This window comes from Globicephala melas, chromosome 8 (assembly GCF_963455315.2).
Source record: "Globicephala melas chromosome 8, mGloMel1.2, whole genome shotgun sequence".
Lineage (NCBI taxonomy): Eukaryota > Metazoa > Chordata > Mammalia > Artiodactyla > Delphinidae > Globicephala > Globicephala melas.
Genome location: NC_083321.1, coordinates 2,339,841 through 2,359,577, shown reverse-complemented (window position 1 = coordinate 2,359,577; position 19,737 = coordinate 2,339,841). Strand labels below are relative to the sequence as shown.

The following is a 19,737-nucleotide window of genomic DNA, read 5'->3' as shown; positions in this document are numbered from 1 at the left end:
TGCTTCTAGAGCAGAGTCCCCCAGGTGCCTCGTCCCATGTCCCTGTCTTCCTGGGATCCCTGCCTGAGTTCAGCCCCAGCTCGGCCCCTCGCGAGCTGTGTGACGTCTGGCAGGTTCTGAGCCTCTCTGTGCCACAGCCTCCTCACCTGCAGGGCGTGGGTAGTAAGAATGCCTGAAGCTGCGCTGGTTCCCGTGCACACACATGCTCTCCAACCCCCTCTCTCAGCCCCTGCTCCCTGGGGGCGGCCTGTCCCTCTGTTCTAACCCCAGCACCCCAGCACCCGAAGCCATGCCTGGCACGTAGTGCCGTGGGGACAGCCGGTCCCCGGGACAGTTCCGGCTGCAGCCCTGCCCCTGGCTCTGCAGCCTCGGGGGTCACTGCACCTCTCTGTGCCTCAGTTTCCTCATCCATCGGATGGGGGTAGTAACTGGGCCCGCCTCCTGGGTGGTCGTGAGAAGTAGGTGAGCAAAGGCAGTAAAGACCTGAGAGGACCTGGCAACGGCAGAGCGGTCAAGAGCATTGCCTTGCGCAGGGAGGAAGCTGAGGGCCGTTGGCCTCTGGTCCTCCGGGCCTCCCTCCCTTGCCTGGAGGCTCGGGGTGGAGGCACTCAGCCCAGAGGACGAGCAGGGCAGGCAAATTTCTGCAAAGGACCAGAAAGGGAACGTTTTAAGCTCGGCAGCCACACGAGCTGCATCGCAAGAACTTGCCGTGGCCGTTAGAGCCAATGCAGCCACGACAGCAGGCCAACAATGGGCGCGTCCGGTGGCCACGATCACCTGATTGGTGGATGCGGAAATCTGAATTTCATCATTTTCACATCTCACGTTGATTTCCCCCCCCCATCCCCTTAAAAATGTAAAACCCGGGACTTCCCTGGCGGTCCAGTGGTTAGGACTGTGGGCTTCCACTGCAGGGGGCGTGGGTTCAATCCCCAGTCCGGGAACTAAGATCCCGCAAGCCGTGCAGCATGGCCAAAAAAAACCCAAACAAACTGTGAACCCCATTCTGGGCTCGCAGGCCCACAGAAGCAGGCCCATAGCCTTTAGTCCTGGCTTCTTCTCCCCACTCCCCCACCCCGGCTGCCATTTCCCCGTCTGTTAAAGGACCGAGGCCCCACCCGCTCCCAGATCCCTGGATGCAGCTGCCTGGTGGGTGTGGCCGGTGCACCTCCTCCCTGCAAGCGTCGGGAGAGGGCCTGGGCGTTGCCCCACCCAGCAGCTGCTGTCAGGGCACTAGGGATGGGGGTCCCCACTGCATACGTGCGCCCTCCCTGACCAGAGGCTGGGCGCCAGGTGATGGCTAAGATGGACGCCTCCTGGGCACCACGGGGAGGGTCATTGCTGTGTGCCCAATGCGGGCCCCCAGGGAGGGGTTCCACAGACACGCCCCCGGTGACCCACCCCAGCTCGTGTTCACATGCCCACCTCCTGAGGCCTGTTCACGGCCCCCACCCCCGCGCCCCGGGGCAGGGAGGGGGAGGGACGCCTTTCTCCCACCTCCTGCTTCCTGCGCCCAGCACCACCCCTCACCGCCGCACACCTGTCCTCTTCTCCCCTCCCTCCAGCAACCTGAGTCTCTCTTGCAGGCGGAATACAGGCTGTGCAATGGGTCCGACAGGGAATGTGTATCCCCGACAGCCAAGGTCACCAAGAAGGAAGCTCTCAAGGTGGGCCCAGGCCTGGGGAAGGGGCACGGTGTGTCGTTTGTTGGATGAATGGGCACCCCAGCCAGTGAGGCCACACCTCCACCCCAGCCTGCCAAAGGGAGGGGGACAGAGTGCACCCTGGCCACCTCCACACCCCCTCTTCCTGTCCTCTCCCTGCCCCCCTCTTCGCCCCTGGCTAGACGTGGAGGCCCTCGCGAGTAGAAGGCCCCCCGGGAGGGCCAGCCCAGGGCCTTCTCCCCTGACCCACCTGCGGGTGCCCTGGGCCCAGGCACAGAAGGAGAGCTACCGCCAGGAGAAGAAGCGCGCCACCAAGCAGCTGCTCAGCGCCTTGACAGACCCCAGCGTAGTCATCATGGCCGACAGCCTGAAGGTGAGCGCGTGTGTGTTCCAGCACTGGCCAGGCTCCCGCGGGAGGCCTCCCCCAGGGACAGTGCAGGGTCACCAGCCACTCGGGAGACGGTGCGGCATGCTGGCTGCTGCAAACTGTATGTGTCCTGGGGCTGCCCTGACAAATGACCACAGGCTGGTGGCTTATGACAACTGAAGATGATTCCCAGGTCCAGAGGCCAAAGTCCAAACTCAAGGTCCTGGCAGGGCCAGGCTCCTTCCCGAGGCTCTAAAGGAGGGTTCTTCCTGCCTCTCCCGGCTTCTGAGGGCCCCAGGCATCCCTGGACTTGTGGCCGCGTCCCTCCAGCCTCTGCCTCTGTGGTCACCTGGCCTCCTCCTGTGTCTGTGTCCTCTTCTCCTCTTATAAGGACACGGTCATTGGACCAGGGCCCGCCCTGCTCCAGTGCAGCCTCATCTTCACTTGGTCACATCTGCAGAAACCCTATTTCTAATTAAGGTGGGGGGCCCTGACCTGCTGGCGGGGGTCCCAGAGTGCCCATAGAGCCCCCTGCTGGGATACAGGAGGGAGGTGAAACTCGGACTTTGGGAGAAAGGACCAGGGTTGTGTTCAGACCTCACTGAGGCAGCGAGAGAGTCCCTCAGCTCCCAAGCTTCGGTTTCCCCCTCCGTACAGAGGGGGTAAAGCTGCTGTATCCCGGGGCTGCCACGAGGGGCAGAGGAGACAAGGGGACCAGGGAGCCTGGGCTTCTACAGAGCCCTGGGCCCGCGTGGCTCCTTTTCTCTGCTCCACGAATAAAAAATTAAGTACAAAAGTGAATATTTAGGATGAGAAAAGAAATGATCACAGATTTCAAAATCACACAGCGGACAATTGCAACAGTCACATCCGATTCCCAGTTCCCCCAGGGCCCTGGCAGGGCCTTGAACTTGAGCTCCATGGACTTCACCAGTAAATCTGGCTACAGCATCCTCCTTTGGATTCACCGTCATTCAGAGTTCCTGTTAAATCCTAAAAGAGAACTCTGCCCGGAGCGCAAAGCCCTGTGTATCTGCCCCTCCCCGATCCGTCCAGATGCCCCTGGGTCCCGGGCAGGCATGGACGGCAGCGCCCCTCCCCCCAGATCCGTGGGACCCTGAAGAGTTGGACCAAACTGTGGTGCGTGCTGAAGCCGGGGGTGCTGCTCATCTACAAGACGCCCAAGGTGGGCCAGTGGGTGGGCACGGTCCTGCTGCACTGCTGCGAACTCATTGAGAGGCCCTCTAAGAAGGACGGCTTCTGCTTCAAGCTCTTCCACCCGCTGGACCAGTCCGTCTGGGCTGTGAAGGTACCGCAGTGCGAGCCCTGGGGCTCGGGAGGGCCAGGCGAGGAGAGAGCCCCCGGGGGCAGGTGGCTGTGTGGGAGGAGAGCACAGATGGGCAGTCAGGAGGCTCACCCTGGGGCCCCAGCGGCACGGAGTCCAGAAATGGGCGGACAGTTCCAAGGGTTAAGTCACTCAGTGGCCAGGGGATCAGATGTGGTCACTGGAGGTTGGGGGCGCTCAGGGCCTGGGGGCCCCATGGGATGAGATCACACCTCGAGCCGTGTCCAGAGGCTGAGGAACGCGGCCATGTGAGGGCAGCTTCTCTGAACCCAGACCTCACCCTCATAACCTGGGGGCTGCCCAGCCCAGGACCAAAGGGGGTCAGGTTGCCAAGTGAAATCCTGAATGCCCAGTTAAATTTGGATTTCAGAGGAAGATCAGAAAGTTTTTTTAGGGACTTTCCTGGTGGTCCAGTGGTAAAGAATCCGCCTTCCAATGCAGGGGACGCGGGTTCAATCCCTGGTCAGGGAACTAAGATCCCCCATGCCGCAGGGCAACCGAGCCCGCGCGCCACAACTACTGAGCTCACGTGCCTCAACTAGAGAGCCCCCATGCCGCAAACTACAGAGCCCACGCGCCCTGGAGCCTGCGCGCCACAACTAGAGAAGAGAAAACCCGCATGCCACAACTAGAGAGAAGCCAGCGCGCTGCAATGAAAGATCCCGCGTGCCTCAACGAAGATCGTGTGTGCCACAACTAAGACCCGACGCAACCAAAAATAAATTAAAATAAATAAATCTTTTTTTTAAAAAAAGTTTTTTTAGGATAAGTATGTCCCAAAAAGAAATGAAATGGAGTTATTTGTAGTGAGGTGGATGGACCTAGAGACTGTCGTACAGAGTGAAGTAAGTCAGAAAGAGAAAGACAAACACCGTATGCTAACACATATATATGGAATCTAAAAACAAACCACACTATGTCCCAAATCTTTCATGGGGTATACTTATACTATGTATGTAATTTTTCTGAGATTCAGATTTAACTGGGTGTCCTGGATCTGTACAATGCTAATTCTGGCCACCCTAAAGTGGGGGGCTCAGAGCTGGAAAGCCAAGGGTGGGACCACCAGCTAAGAAGGGGGACCGAGCACCGCGCCCGTTCACCTCTCTTGCCGCCTGCCACGTCTGCGTGGTCAGGTGCCTGACCCTGCCTAGGGGTCCTGAGGCCCCGGAAGCGTCCACGCGTGTCTGAGTGTGGGTCCACATGACCGCACAACCTGTGTTTCCACCCATCCCTGGCCCATGCCTTGGGTGACGCCGGGTCTCTGCCTCTCCAGGGCCCCAAAGGTGAGAGCGTGGGCTCCATCACACAGCCCCTCCCCAGCAGCTACCTGATCTTCAGGGCCGCCTCCGAGTCGGACGGTGAGTACCTTCCTGCCCTGCTGGTCTCCATGGTGACCCCACCTGAAGCACCCCTCCCCTTGGTGGGATTTAGGCCGGGTGTATGGGACCCCGGTTCGGACCCCTTCACCGCCATCCAAGGAGGCAGCCTGGTGTCAGGGGACGAGCCCGCTATTCACCAGCCCCCTCTCTGGAGCCTCAGTCTTCCCCGTGGGCAAAAGATGAACAGTAGCACTGTCTCCCCCGTTGCTATGCGAATCTGATGACCTTATTTAAAAGCAACCAGATAACAGTTACTGGGTGCCAACCACGTGCCAGGCACCACTGAATCAGCAGATGCTACTGTTACCATCCACGTTTGACACATGCGGAGACAGGTTGGGTGAACTGCAGGTGAGAAAGTGCTGGAGCCGGGACGAAGCCAGGTTCCCAAATCAGCGCACGTGTTTGGAGCGCCCTCTAGTGGCTGCCCCGAGTAAACGCGGCTGCCCCCACACACACACCCCGACCCATCGCCGAGCCCTGAGGGCCGGCGCCTCCCAGGGATCTGGTGGAAGACTCCCACCCCACCAGCAGTTCAGGGCAGGCAAGGTCCTGCCCGAGGCAGCCTGGCCTGACCACTGGGCTCCGGCCCTCCCGGCTGGGAGTCTGGGGCAGGCGGCCGTCCCTAAGGTGCCATGCCACCCCCTGGTGGCCAGACGCTGCATCCACGCTCCAGGGGGCCGTCCTGAGTCCCTTGAATGCCACCCTCATTTCCCCAGCCCGCCACTCGGTGCCAGGCCCCTCGTGGGCCCTGGGACGGGATGGGCAGCTAGTGCTCCCATGGAGCCTGCAATCTAGTGCGAGAGAACACCAGCAAACCAGCAGACGAGGCCAACTGGGCTGAAGCATGAACTGAGTCCCTGATGGGGTCGGGGGCCGTGGTCAGGGAGGAAGGGCATCCACAGCCCCTGTGGGTATCAGGGTGGGCTTCCTGGAGGAGGAGGAGGAATGGACTCGAAGGATGCGTGCTATTCAGGATGTCTAGTCCCTTGGGGCAACCACAAAAAACGCACGTCAGGGCCCCGGGCCCCACTCAGCAGGTGTGGGTTTCCCAGCTCTCGCCTGCGGGTTCTGCTCCCATGAGCACCCCACCTTCCACCACCATGACCTTTCAGCCCTGGCTGAAAGTTGGAAGGTTGGTATCCAGCCAAGACTGCAGTGAAGCCCCCCCCGCAGGGTGCCGGGTGTCCTCCTGATGACCAGGAGCCACCCCCCCTGCAGGCCCCTCCTCCACGATCCCCTGCAGGCCCCTCCCCCACGATCCCCAGCGCCCCTCCCAACGCCAGGCCCCGGGATGCACCACGGAGAGTTAGGGAGGGAAATTCACTGTCTCCAGGAGGGAGACACTGAGGCTTTGGAGAAGGAAAGAACCGAGTTCAAGGTCCTTCAATCCCAGGTCCAGCCCGCGGGCGGCCTATACCAGCAGGGCTGCAGGGGGCTGAGGATAAGGGCTGGGGGCTGGAGGCGGCTGGCTCTGGCCACCCCACCCCGCCTCCCCGCCCGCCTGGCCCTCCCCTCCCCCCGGAGCTGTTCCAACACCAGGGGCTGCCTGTCTGCGGCCTTGGCTCCGCAGCCCCTCCCCAGCCTGCCAGCCCCCCTCCCGCCCTGTGCTCCAGGCCAGGAAAGCCCTCAGCGCAGAGACACCCTCCTGCCCCGACCCGTGGGGGCCAGTCTCCATCAGGAAGGGCCCTCACCCTGACGCCACAGGTGGGAGCTCACAGGGCCAGTTTCCATCAGGAAGGGCCCTCACCCTGACGCCACAGGTGGGAGCTTGCAGGGCCAGTCTCCATCAGGAAGGGCCCTCACCCTGACGCCACAGGTGGGAGCTCGCAGGGCCAGTTTCCATCAGGAAGGGCCCTCACCCTGACGCCACAGGTGGGAGCTCGCAGGGCCTCTGTGCAGAGTGGCCTGAGCTTGCTACACGTATGACCTTGGGGGGGTCACTTACCCATCCTGGCCTTAGCCCTTGTCTGTGACGTGGGTGACTGACAGTGTGCTGGGAGTGGGGTGCTCCTTGTTGAAGAACGGAGGGATGGGGGCGGGCAGGCTCCCTGACAGAGGGACAGGAAGCTCCCCAGTGTGCAGTGGGTGCCTCCCCAGCTGGGGGCTGCTCATCGCCCCTGACCCCCCCCCCACTACAGGCCGCTGCTGGCTGGACGCCCTGGAGCTGGCACTGCGCTGCTCCAGCCTCCTGCGACTCAGCACATGCAGGCAGGGCCGCGACGGGGAGCCCGGGTCCTCGCCAGATGCATCACCCTCCTCGCTCTGTGGGCTGCCCGCCTCGGCCGCCGTCCACGACCAGGACCTGTTCCCGTGAGCAGGGGCGTGGCGGGCAGGGACCAGCCTCTCCCGGGAGCCTGCTGGGGACTCCTGGGCCCGGGCCCTCCCTGGCACCACCGCACGGGGTCTCCTTGTACGTGGGGAGAAGATGGGGGGCAAACGCCACCGAGGTCTGGCTGCCCAAACCCCAGGCCAGGAGGCAGGCCTCCTCCACTCGAGGTGGACCGGGGAGCCTCAGGGTGTTCGCCTGTGAACTGGGGCTTATTGTGTCAAATGCCCATCGCTGAGGCTCTTCAGCACAGGGATGGGGCTGAGGCGCCCGGCAGCGAAGGGTGCCCCGGGTGAGGGTACTGGGGGGTGTGCCCAGAGGTGGGTGTGACCAGCAACCCACGGGCGCCGTCCACCTTCCAGACTGAACGGGTCTTCCCTGGAGAACGACGCTTTCTCGGACAAGTCAGAGAGAGAGAACGCTGAGGACTCAGATAAGGAGACCCAGGACCGCAGGCGGAAGGCCGAGAGCGGGGGCGAGCCGTCGGAGGCCCCGGGGCGCCCCGCGCGCAGAGGGACCACGTACGTGGTACAGGAACACGAGGACCTGGGGGAGGTGAGAGCCCGCCCTGCCTGGAGCTCGGGCGCCGCCCAGCACCCTGCATCCCTGAAGCGATGGAGGCGACGCCTGGCCGTCCCCTCGGGGAGAGCCCGCAGGGTCTGCTACACCCAGAGGGCCGGGGCACGGGAAGGCCAGGATGGCGGGACTCAGGGAGAGCCGGGAGGGCCGCGGGGCTCTAGTGAGGGTGCTGGGGGGCCACAGGGCAGGTTCAGGTTGCGGCCTGCCAGGGTCCAGGTGAGACCTTCAGAAGGTCAAGGGGCAGAGGTGGAGCCCGGGACCCGCTAAGGAGGAGCTGTTGTCTGGACAAAGCTGACGGTGCCCTGGAGCCGGGTTGGGGTGGGGAAGGGAGAAGGGGTTCAGGGCGCGTCCAGAGGCAGACGGGCAGGACCCAGCCCGACGGCGATGCCACCTGTGAGGCCGCTGCTCTGGAAGAAAGACCTGGCGGCTGGGGGTGGGACCCGACTGTCCCAGGCTTGGACGTGCGGGGAGACGCTGCTGCACGGGGCGTCTGGACGTAGGGCAGCCCAAGGGGCCAGGCGGGGCTCCGCAGAGGAACCCTGGGAGGCGTGGCAGGGAGGGGAGGGGTGGCCTCAGGGGCAGCTGTGCTGGGAGCTGGAGGAGAGACAGGGTGACACGGCGGTGGTGGTGACTTTCACCAGGGCACTTTTGGTGGAGAGGAGGGGCAGAAGCCAGAGGGAGAGGGTTAGAGGGAGTGTGGGTGGGATAGGGGGTGCAGGGGATTCCCACCTGCGGCAGCTGCCACGCGCGCCCCGAAGCTGGCCTGGACATCAAAGCCAGGGAGCCACAGCCTCATGGGGGTCAGACATGACCGTGCCTCTGGGGGCTTCCCCTCCCCTCGGTGCCCAGGCGAGCTGTCCAAGCGAGTGCCACTAGGCCTCCGCCACAGCTGTGCAGACACAGAGAGGCAGAGTGGCTGCCTGAGGTGGCCCAGCAGGGTGGTGATGGGCCCTGGCGCAGGGCTGGCTGCTGGCACACCATTCTGCTGCCTCCCTGGGGTCAGGAGATGGGGGTCCATGGGGAGGGGAGGGGGGCTTGGCGTTGGCCCGAGAACTGCAGCTCGATGGCAATTCCCGAGACGGGAGGGTCCCCGATGCACAGCCCTGCCTGGGAGCACCTGCCCCGCCAGCCAGCTGTCTGTACACAGCTGCATGACCCTTTCTGAGATCACTCTGCCCACCTGAGGGTTTGCTGGTTGGTGCGGCCGGGGAGATGGAGCCCCCCACCCCCCTACCCTGCCCCCTCGCCCCCTGCCCAGACAAAGCCCAAAGCTCCGGGGCTCAGTCTCTCTGTGGCACAGTCTCAGGGAAGAGAGGAGGGGCCCAGGGCGGCCCCCTCTAGCCGTGCGATCCTGGACAGGTGAAGACCCCCTTCTGAAGGGGGTGCAGGCCTGAAGCACCTGTGTCACCCCATGAAGACAAGATGGGCTGGGGGTGGGAGGAGGTCTCCTCGAGCACGTGGCACCTGCTGCCGCGGCACAGGTCATGCAAAGTCCACAGACAGGTGTCAGCAGCCACGGTGGACGTGCACCAGCCGCGGGGAGGGCCCAGGCTGGCCAGGAACCAACCGCGGGGAGGGCCCAGGCTGGCCAGGAGCAGAGGCAGACGGGAGCCGGCCTGGGCCAGCAGCTGCCCCTCGGGTCTGCTGGAAAACGCAGGGCTCAGCTGGGGCTGGGACAGGCCCTCTGGGTGTGGTGGCCCGGCCAGGGGGTACGCGTGGCCGCCCTACCCCCCATCCCACCCCCTCCAGGCTCCCCGCCCAGCTCTGGCTGCAGCCTGACCGCGGTCCCTCTGCCGGCAGCTGGGCGAGGCATCGCAGGTAGAGACGGTGTCTGACGAGAACAAGAGTCTGATGTGGGTCCTGCTGAAGCAGCTGCGGCCGGGCATGGACCTGTCCCGCGTGGTGCTGCCCACCTTCGTCCTGGAGCCCCGCTCCTTCCTCAACAAGCTCTCCGACTACTACTACCACGCCGACCTGCTCTCCAGGTGAGCGACGGGGAGGTGCCCAGAGACACCCCCCCCCAGGCTCCCTCAGCCCCTGCCTGCCCCACAGAGAGTCCTAAGGGTCCCCAGGAAACTGTCCCTGAAGCCTCTGCCTCCAAGGGGCCCGGCCTCCATGGGAGGAGCTGGTAGACAGGGAGGACGGGGCAGCCCCACGTCCGGTCAGGGCCACCATCACAGGTGAGCCCAGCACCTTCTGTGCACCTGAGCCCTGGCATTGGCTCCCTCAAGCTGAAGAAGGCAGAGGTTGGAAGGGGGGCTGCAGGCTCAGCAGCCCACGCAGAGGGAGCTGGGTGAGGGCGAGAGCATCCCGGGGGCTTCCTGGAGGCGGCACCCTGCCGGCCTCGAGCCAGCAGCACCCTCTCTGCCCCAGCACTGGAGCCACCCTGACATTTTCCAGTTCCGTGGAAAACCCGATTCCCTGGAGTGTCGGGGGAGGGTGGGAACCTCCTTTTTGGGGGCTGGGCAGCCGGGGAGGGGCCTGGGTTTTCAGCAAGTGGATGGAGGTTGAAACGGAAGGAGAGAGGGCGCCGGGAAAGGGCAGAGGGCGGCCCAGGTCCCCCAATCTGGAGTGAGGGCATTCCCCCACCCCATCGCAGGGCCGCACTGGAGGAGGACGCCTACAGCCGGATCAAGCTTGTGCTGCAGTGGTACCTGTCCGGCTTCTACAAGAAGCCCAAGGTGAGAAGCACCGTCCGGGGAGGGCGCAACTACAGCCCAGCCCTGCGCCCTGGCACCCAACCCCACCCAGAGTCCAAGGCCATCCCCTACCCCGCGTGACCCTGAAGGATCCTGGTCGTCCCCACAGTGGTCCCGGGTCCTCCGAGATGGGGGACTAAGCCCTGACTTCCCACCCAGGGAAGCGACTGAAATAGCAGGGCTGGAGAATTGGGGCTTTAACTTGAGAGGTCATTAGAAGCCACAGGGGGCTTTGAGTGGGCTGTGCACTGGCTTCCCCTGAGGTCCGGGGAGAGCTTGATGTGGTTAGGGTCTCACGTGCCCCTCAGAGCCAAGAAGTGGACAGGGCACCTCGTAGGCCGTCCGCCCAGAGCGTAAACCAAGGGTAAAGCATAGTCTCCCCAGACCGGGAGTGGGGCGCTGTTCCCAGATGCTGGTGGGAAACTAGACATCCCTTCTAGAGACCTCCTCCCTGCAGGTGCCCGGGGCTGTGGGCAGCAGGCAGCCCCTCTTGTTGTCCCTCGGTCCACACCCCGTCCCAATTGGCATCTGTGCCCCACTCACAGCTTCTCACACAAGCCTCTTTGTTCACTGCCTGCAGGGGATCAAGAAGCCCTACAACCCCATTCTGGGGGAGACCTTCCGCTGCTGCTGGTTCCACCCCCAGAACCACAGCCACACCTTCTACATAGCTGAGCAGGCAAGGGCCCGGCCACCCTGGGCTGGCTGCTGGGTTCTGCAGCGGACGGGGCCCTGGCAGGGGGCAGGGGGCGTCTGACCCCCAGGCACGTTTCTGGGTGGCTCCACCTGCGACCACTGGAAGAGCTCTGGCCTCACTGCGGCCAGCGGGGATTCTCCCAGGAGGCACAGGCACCATCTCGGCTGTGACAGCAGAAAGTGTTTCCTTAGGGAGGGGGACAGCGCATCCCGTTTTCCTGGGGGGATGCGGGGATGGCATTCAGCTCCCCCCCGGGCCCCAGGACTCAGGCCCGGCTTCCCTGGACATTGGGGCTGAGAGATGGGGACTGCCCTCGCGCCTGCGCCTGGCACTGGGAGGGATGTGGTGGGGGACCGGGCCTGCCTGCTCTTGGGGCTGCCGCAGGAGCCACCTCTCCACCCACAGGTGTCCCACCACCCCCCCGTGTCCGCCTTCCACGTCAGCAACCGAAAGGACGGCTTCTGCATCAGCGGCAGTATCACAGCCAAGTCCCGGTTCTACGGTGAGGGGGGCTCCCCTGGGCCTCGAGGAAATGGGGGGAGGACTGACCTGCCGCACTCGGTGGTCACCGAGACCTCCCCCGGTGGCCATGTTCGTGTCCCTCTCCGCCTCTCCTAGCCAGGGACTACGAGGGGTAAAGTGCTCAGAGCCTGGGGTCAGGCAGAGCCCCCTCCCCCCGGCCTCTCATCCCTCAGCCGTAGAGCTGCACTGATGCTGGGAGGATTACGGGAAGAGCCATGTGAAGGTACCATCTCGAGCTGGCTGTCCAATTCAGCACCACTGGCCACACGTGGCTGTTTGAATTGATCCAAACGAAATACAACCTAAAAGGCAGCTCCGCGGTTGCTCTGGCCGCAGTGCAAGTATCCGCGTGCTGCGTGGGATAGAACAGTGTCATCATCACAGGACAGGCTATCGGGCAGCACCCCTCGAGAGCCTGGCACCATGGGTCTGTCTGCATTTTTACGTCCTGTCGACCTTCCTGTTGTTCTCACTGGTGGGCAGGTGCTCTGAGTGCCTCTGCGTGCCCAGCAGACTGCAGAGGGCGTACAGGCTCGGCCCACCTTTTCCACCCCTGTGCTCCCGTCACCGACTGTGGCTGTGACTCTCAGCCCTGAGCGGGCCGTACCCCCTCTCCGCTGGTGTTTAAAATCAGAGCAGAGGCCCTAGTTTGAAAAGGTTTGAAGGCTCCACCCTAAGAATCCCTGCTTTAGTAAGTGAAATAAACATGAACACATGGCGACTTAGGTAACTCCTCAGGATGAATGACTTGTACGACCTGGATGGGGCCTTTACAGAATCCGAGGCTCAGAGAGGTTAAGCAACCCGCCCAAGTCACACAGCTGGAGGTGCCTAGGACTCTTTCCACCTGTTGGAAGGGAGCTCAGGTCCTGTGACTTGGGGTGGAGGTGGGGGCCCAGGTCCCGAGGATTGGTCTCATCTCACTGGTCCCACTGCCCCGTCTCTGCAGGGAACTCACTGTCAGCTCTGCTGGATGGCAAGGCCACCCTCACCTTCCTGAACCGGGTGGAGGATTACACCCTTACCATGCCCTACGCCCACTGCAAAGGTGAGAGGCCATGGTACTCCCACCCTGGAGGGCAGAGCCCAGGCCGGCTCCCTCAGGGAGAGCACCCTGGTTCTTGTCTATTTGAAGGTGTCTTATTTGACCCTCACTCTTCCATGACTTTTTAGCTGGGTATGGAATTCCAGGCAGATTGTCCTTCTGTCCTCTTTGGAAGCTTGTTACCACCTTCTAATTTCCATTGTGGTTGGTGATCAATCATCTGTTGGCCTGTTTGTTACATGTTCTGCTTTTCTCTGTAGCTGCTTTTAAGATCGTCTCTTGTCTGTGGTTTTCTGCAATTTCACTGTAGTAGTTCAAGGTTTGGATTTCTTTTTTTTTTCCTCTACAGTGTTGTGTTAATTTCTGGTATACAGCAAAGTGATTCAGTTATAGGATTTCTTTTTTATTTTTTAATTAACAGACTTTCTTTTTTACAGTGCTTTTAGGTTTACAAAAACTTTAGCAGAAAGTGCAGAGAGTTCCATATACCCCACCCATCCCAGCATGCACACAGACAGGCACACACACACACACACACACACTCGGATCCCCTAGTGTTAACATCTTGCATTGGTATGCTACATTTGCTACAATTGGTTAGTTGATATTAACACATTATTATTAACTTAAGTCTATAGTTTACATTAGGGTTCACACTTTGTCTTGTATAATTATATGGATTTGGACAAATGCATGTTTCTACCGTTACAGTATCACAATAGTTTCACCACCCTAAAAAATCTGAATAGATGAATTCCCCTATTCATCCCTCCCCCTCCCCCTCCCCCTCCCCCTCCCCCTCCCCTCTCCCCCCTCCCCTCTCCCCCCTCCCCCTCCCCCCCCCTCCCTCCCCGCGATGGCTGAAGGCAGCGTGGGCTGTGATGTCTGTGCTTCTTGTCCTGAGTGGATCCCTCTGGGATCTGTAAGGTCATCAGATATACCCCTCTGGGATCACGCCCACTCTGGTCTTTTGTTTCATTTCACTTTGGATTTTTAGGAATTGCTCTTTTAACTTCGTTTTTTAAATAATTTTGTAAATGAAATATGTACCCGGTTCCAAAGTCAAAACTACATAACAAGGTATAGACAGTTCTAGGGTCTCTCAGACCTCCTCCCCCACCCCCCGCAGTAGAGAATCGGGCCCTGCACACGCGGCCCTGCAGCTACTTCTCTGACTCTGCGTTAGTGTGTCCTGGAGAGACACCAGAGCAGCTCAGAGGCCCGACTCCCTTCCATGTAGCTTTTCCACCCTGTGCACAGGGGAATTTGGGGGTGATTCCAGCCTTTTTGCGATTTCAATTAGCTTGTCTTTTTAAATTTTTTTTTAATTAGTGCTAAATCTTTTTTTTTTTAAATAAAGTTATTTATTTATTTATTTTTGGCTGCGTTGGGTCTTCGTTGCTGCGTGCTGGCTTTCTTTAGTTGCGGCACGCTGGCTTTCTCTAGTTGCGGTGAGCGGGGGCTACTCTTGGTTACGGTGCATGGGCTTCTCACTGCGGTGGCTTCTCTTGTTGTGGAGCACGACCTCTAGGCACGCGGGCTTCAGTAGTTGTGGCTCATGGGCTCTAGAGCGCAGGCTCAGTAGTTGTGGCACATGGGCTTCGTTGCTCCGCAGCATCTGGGATCTTCCCGGACCAGGGCTCGAACCCATGTCCCCTGCATTGGCAGGCGGATTCTTAACCACTGAGCCACCAGGGAAGTCTGTTTTTTTAATTTTTGGAAGACTTATTTTATCCCACATCTCTAAGTGTTTTCAAGTGAGAATGATCCTTTCTTTCTTCCTTCTCCTTCCTTCCTTCCTTCCCTCATTTCTTTTTTTCTTTTAGAGTAAGCCCTCCGTAAGACCAGAAATAGAAGACTCATGCTTTCCTTCAGTAATTAAAAAATATATGTATTAAGTTAAAAAAAAAAGAAAACCACGTGGGCCCGTCCTGGGCGCAGCAGTGAGCAGGGAAGATGCAGCCACCTACATCGGGGCAGGATCTGCGGAACGGAGTGACAGGCCTTGACAAGGGTCTCCCGGGGGCAGTGGGGCTCCTGGGAGCCTGGAACAGGGGCTGCTGGAGGAGGTGACCTAGTAAAGGGTGGGGATGTCTCCCAGACTTAGCAACTCGCATGAGCAAAGGCCCTGGGGCCAGAGACCCCGTTCGCTGCAGGGAGCTGGTCACTGCGGAATCAGGCCCGGTCACGGGCTCTGCTCACCTAACGAGATTCTCCCCCTCCTGGCAGCACTGCCCCCAGAGCGCCTGCCCCCTCCCTGCTCCCGTCTCGCCCTCCGAGCCCTGACAGGGGCCTCCCCGGCTCAGTGTTGCTGGGTCAGGACTCAGCAGAGGTCTGGGGACTCGGCTGGCCAGGGGGTGGCCCTGACCCCTCAGTGCGGCTGTGTTCCAGGCATTCTCTACGGCACCATGACCATGGAGCTGGGCGGCAGAGTGACCGTCGAGTGTGAGAAGAACAACTTCCAGGCTGAGCTGGAATTCAAGCTCAAGGTAGCACTGGCCGCAGCACCTCGGCCACCCAGGGGCCTTGGGGGGCGTGGGGCTTGGGCCGGGGAGAGGCGAGGCCTTGGGTGGCCCCCTCTTGCCCTCTCAGTGCCCCAGGGATGGTTTCCTGACAGGTGCACATGGACGAGCAGCTCCTGGCTTCCCTGTAGCACAGCGAGGCTCGGAGAGGGGAAGGGGCTGCCCACAGGCCACACAGCAGAGCTAGGACAGGCCCAGGCCCCTTCCCCACCACGGGGCACAAAGCCCTGGCAGGGACCCAGCACCCTTGAGCTCAGGCTGGACCGTGGGCGAGCATGGCCACCTCCAGCTTCAGTCCCGTCCCAGCCAGCCCCCCATGCACTGGGGCTGGGAGCTCACCTCCCACCCACCCATGAGGAAGGGGCCCCTCCTCCCCAGCTCCACGAGGGGGCCGTGGCTGCCGCCCTCACCAGCGTCGTAAGGGCATCGTCTCGGGTGTGTCCCCACAGCCCTTCTTCGGGGGCAGCACGAGCATCAACCAGATCTCCGGGAAGATCACATCGGGCGAGGAGGTCCTGGCGCGGCTCACGGGACACTGGGTGAGAGGCCGCCTCCGGGCAGGCGCGGGTGGGACCGGGGGCAGCAGAGGCCACGGCCGGTACCTCTGACCTGCCCGGCTGTCTGGGGCAGGACAGGGAAGTGTTCATCAAGGAGGAGGGCAGAGGAGGCGCCGAGCTCTTCTGGAACCCGAGCGAGGAGGTCCGCGGGCAGCGGCTGAAGCGGCACACGGTGCCTTTGGAGGAGCAGACAGAGCTGGAGTCGGAGCGGTAAGGCCCGGGCGCCGCAGGACCCCTGACCACGGCTGGGGTGGCCGGGCCGGCAGCTGCTGTCTCCTGGGTGCACGTCCCCTGGATGTCTGTGGCAGGGAGGATGGACCTGAGTGGACCTTTCTGGGCAGAGGACACATCCAGCTGTGGGCAGCTGGAGAGAGAGCAGGGGAGGCCTGGGGAAGAGCAGGCTCCAGGGCAGATGACCTGCAGTCCACAGGGAGGGCCCTGCTGGTGGCAGGTGTGCGTCCAGCATAAGAAAGAACCATCTCAGGGTAAATCAACAGTGCCCAGGAGACCCGGGCACCCTGAGAGGCAGTGAGCTCCCTGTCACTGGAGGCAATCAAGCGGAGGTTGCTCTGAGGCTCCCCTCTAGTGTGAGGGGACGGGACTGCCCAGGTCCCCCAGCTCAGAACGTGTGCTCCGCTCGCAGGCTCTGGCAGCACGTCACCAGGGCCATCAGCGAGGGTGACCAGCACAAAGCCACACAGGAGAAGTTTGCCCTGGAGGAGGCACAGCGGCATCAGGCCCGAGAGCGCCAGCAGAACCTGGTGCCCTGGACGCCGCAGCTGTTCCACCTGGACCCCACCACCCAGGAGTGGCGCTACCGATACGAGGAGTGAGCGCTGGCAGACAGCGGCCTGGGCCCCGCGGTGGGCTGGGTAGCAGACCCCCACCATCCTGGCCCTGGGTGATGGGGAGGGAGGGTCACACAGGGGCTGCACACAGGTGCAGGCAACGGTCACTCCCCTGGGGGTCTCCGGTCCTGCTGGGAGGCTGAGGGCTGGGCCGGGCTGGGGCCCCCTCACTCCGAGGGCCACCGCCCCTGCCAACAGACACTCTCTGGACCCTCCAGCCACAGCCCCTGGGACCCCCTGAAGGACATTGCCCAGTTTGAGCAAGACGGGGTCCTGCACACCCTGCAGCGGGAGACCATGGCCGGCCAGACCACCTTCCTGGGCAGCCCGGGGCCCAGGCACCAGGTCAGCACCACCCCCAGGGCCCCTGCTGGGTCCCTCCAGGTGTGGCCCCATGCCCACCCTCACACCCACCTGCCTGGCCCCCCTCCTCTGGGTCCCCCACCCTGGCACACTCTGACCCACGTCCTAGCAGGGTCTCCTCTGGCATCCCCCTGCCTCCCTGTCCTGCCCTTCCCTGCCCAGCATGGGGCCTGGACGCCTGGATTTGCAGGACGCTCAGTTCCCAGGGCACCCTGGTGTTCAGGGCACTGTGCCAGAGTGTATGGTCCTGGCCCATCAACCCCCAGAGCCGCCCTCTGCGGTGCGGGCAGCATGCTATCCCATTCCACAGATGAAAAAACGGAGGCTCTGGGCAGTCCAGGGACTCGCCCAAGTAGGAGCAGGAGACGGCACATTTACCCAGATGCCTGGGCCTCAAAAGTGTGGGAGAGAGGGTGGGAGGCGCGGGCGAGGGCAGGTGGGAGGTTCCAGGAGACACGAGGAAGGAGAGCTCCAGACAGAGATGCCTTTTGAGGGAAGCCTGGAGTGGCCCCCACCACGTGGGCAGCTTCCACGTGTGGAACAGCACACGCTACACCAGCTAGGCACCCACTGTGCACACGGCCGGGGGGCACGGCCCACCCGGGGCAGGGAGGGGAGGACTCCCCATCTTGCCCAGGGGCCCCAATTTTCCCAGCAAACAGGGGCCACAATATCTCACTAGCCACGTGTGTCCCACCCACCCTTCCGCCACATTCCGCGGCCCCTCGACCTCGACCAGATGGCCCCGGCCCCTCGCACACGTGTCCACCTGATGCCCCTCTGTATCGTCCTCCTTCACTTAAGCCTTTCCAGTCGGCTCAGGCCCCACCAAACCCCAAAACCTGTCCCTGCAGCAAAGTCCACCTGGGTGGACTGCCCCACCCTCCATCTCTGTCTGCACCTCCCATCGCTGACCCCACCCCCCAGCACTGACCCCACCCCCATCGCTGATACACATCAGAGCCACAGGGCCCTGATGCAGAGCGTCCAGGCACCATCCTGGGCCCGTCTGTTGGACACAGGCCTGCTGTCACCTGGCCACTCCTGTACTCAGGGGGTTTGTTTGAGGCCGGCCAGCCTGGGGGTCCCTCCATGATGGGGGAGCCCTCAGCTCACACACTGAGCGGGTCCCTGGCCCCACCCCCATCATCTCCGCATGTACTGGGCAGGACCTCGTGACGGTCCCCAGGCCGCCGCAGAGGGGCCAGCAGTCTGCATTACCCCTGAGGACCCTGAGGCCCGGGGGGAGTGAGGCTCCAGTCCAGGCAGGGCCAGACCTCCTCTGTGCACCCAGAGCCAGCAGTTCCCTCCTCCGCCGGCCACCTCCTCCGGAGCTGCCCTGGCATAAGCCCACCACCACGTCCCCAAGGCCAGCGACACCCCAGCAGGTCCCCGAGGGCACGGCGGGCGCACGAGGGTGCGGTGGGTGTGGGTGAGCTCCCGGCCACAGCCGCTCCATCTCCCTCCAGGGGTCTGGCCCCGACCGGCGGCTCCGCAAGGCCAGCGACCAGCCGTCTGGCCACAGCCAGGCCACCGAGAGCAGCGGCTCCACGCCCGAGTCCTGCCCAGAGCTCTCTGACGAGGAGGAGGACCGTGACTTCGCTCCCGGTGAGCCCTCCTGGGCCAGGCCCTCTTCAGGGCGGGAGGACAGAGAAGCCGAAGGGCAGAGGGGGGTGTGGGAGGGGGCAGGGCTCCCGCGTCTGCACTCAGGGGGCGGGGCCAGAGCGAGGGGCGGGGCTGTGACCTGTCCATCTGTCTGTGACTCTCCGGATTGGCTCCTGCCTCTCTGCCCCCTGCCCTCAAGGGCGTGCCTGTCTCCCCAGCTTGGTCCCCGCCTCTGGGCGAATCAGAGGCCAGCGGAGCCCGGGGTTCCCTCTGGAAACATCCCTCGGCACCACCTCCCTGTGTTATTAGCTTCACCTGAAGGCTCCTGTGAGGTGGGACACGGCCCCACGACCCCACCTGCCGGCTCCCCAGACATCCCCGCTCATCCTCACTTCTCCCCCCCACCCCGTGTTCCCTTGTCCCCCGGGTCCTGCGTCCCAGGCTGCAAGAGCCCGTGCCCTCGGTGTGGGAAGGAAGCGTGGCGGCTGCAGTTGCTGCACGAGGGGATCCTGTCCATCCGGGAGGCCCAGCAGGAGCTACATAGGTGGGCCATGCTCGGGGGTCCAGCCGGGGCTCCGGGTCAGAGAGCAGGAGAGCCAGAGCCGGCGGGGGGTGAGGGCAGGCGTTCACCTGCACTGTCACTTGGGCTAGAACCCTCAGGACTTCAGCCAGTCTGGCTACTGGGCGAGGACAGGGGACCTCCTGGGTTCTGCCCTCTGCGAGGGGCGGGCAGGGCAGAACGCGGCGTGTGAACAGGCTGAGCTGGCAAGGAGGATGCTGGGTCTGGCGGGGGCTTGATGGAGTCCAGGTGAACCAGGGCAGGGCTGCCCGTGCTTGTGGCGGGTGGAGCAGACAGAAGCTGGAAGGAGGTGCTGCCAGCACCGGCTCCCCCGAGGATGCCTCCTACCGCCCCGCGGTGGCCCCAGCTCCAAGAATAGTGGGTCCTCGGGAACAGCTGGGTGAGTCATCACGGGGAAGACTGGGAACACACTCTATTTGCCGGCACCAGGAGGCAGAGCCCTGCTTGCCAGCTCTGCCCCAGAGCCAGGCTCCCGGCTCCAGCAGGGCTGCAGGACTCCCGGCCTGTGGGACCTCGGGCTGTCCCTGCCTCAGTCTCCCCATCTGTGAACTGGGGTGACAGCAGTGGCCCTGGGGCGGGAAGAGGATGGAGCAGAGGGATGAGCTCTGTGCCTGGCACCCAGCGAGCACTTAA

General features: G+C 62.7%; 1 protein-coding gene across 11 annotated transcripts in view; it reads left to right on the top strand.

Annotated features, from left to right (window-relative positions):
• The window catches only part of OSBPL5 (oxysterol binding protein like 5), an 89,362-nt gene that overhangs the window by 67,764 nt on the left and 1,861 nt on the right, over window positions 1–19,737 (top strand). For 4 of the 11 annotated variants that reach the window (XM_070046065.1, XM_030833193.3, XM_070046067.1 and 1 more), the window contains exons 4-21: window positions 1,566–1,667; window positions 1,936–2,037; window positions 3,137–3,340; window positions 4,653–4,737; window positions 6,900–7,071; window positions 7,450–7,642; window positions 9,467–9,651; window positions 10,266–10,347; window positions 10,946–11,044; window positions 11,468–11,564; window positions 12,534–12,632; window positions 15,021–15,118; window positions 15,601–15,690; window positions 15,782–15,918; window positions 16,352–16,537; window positions 16,775–16,901; window positions 18,389–18,527; window positions 18,966–19,068. In XM_070046065.1, the coding sequence (XP_069902166.1) occupies window positions 1,566–1,667; window positions 1,936–2,037; window positions 3,137–3,340; window positions 4,653–4,737; window positions 6,900–7,071; window positions 7,450–7,642; window positions 9,467–9,651; window positions 10,266–10,347; window positions 10,946–11,044; window positions 11,468–11,564; window positions 12,534–12,632; window positions 15,021–15,118; window positions 15,601–15,690; window positions 15,782–15,918; window positions 16,352–16,537; window positions 16,775–16,901; window positions 18,389–18,527; window positions 18,966–19,068 (2,300 nt within the window). Of the gene's footprint in view, window positions 1–1,565; window positions 1,668–1,846; window positions 2,038–3,136; window positions 3,341–4,652; window positions 4,738–6,899; window positions 7,072–7,449; window positions 7,643–9,466; window positions 9,652–10,265; window positions 10,348–10,945; window positions 11,045–11,467; window positions 11,565–12,533; window positions 12,633–15,020; window positions 15,119–15,600; window positions 15,691–15,781; window positions 15,919–16,351; window positions 16,538–16,774; window positions 16,902–18,388; window positions 18,528–18,742; window positions 18,857–18,965; window positions 19,069–19,737 lie in introns of all 11 variants that reach the window. The other 7 variants (XM_070046070.1, XM_070046066.1, XM_060302783.2 and 4 more) reach the window with 3 other exon arrangements.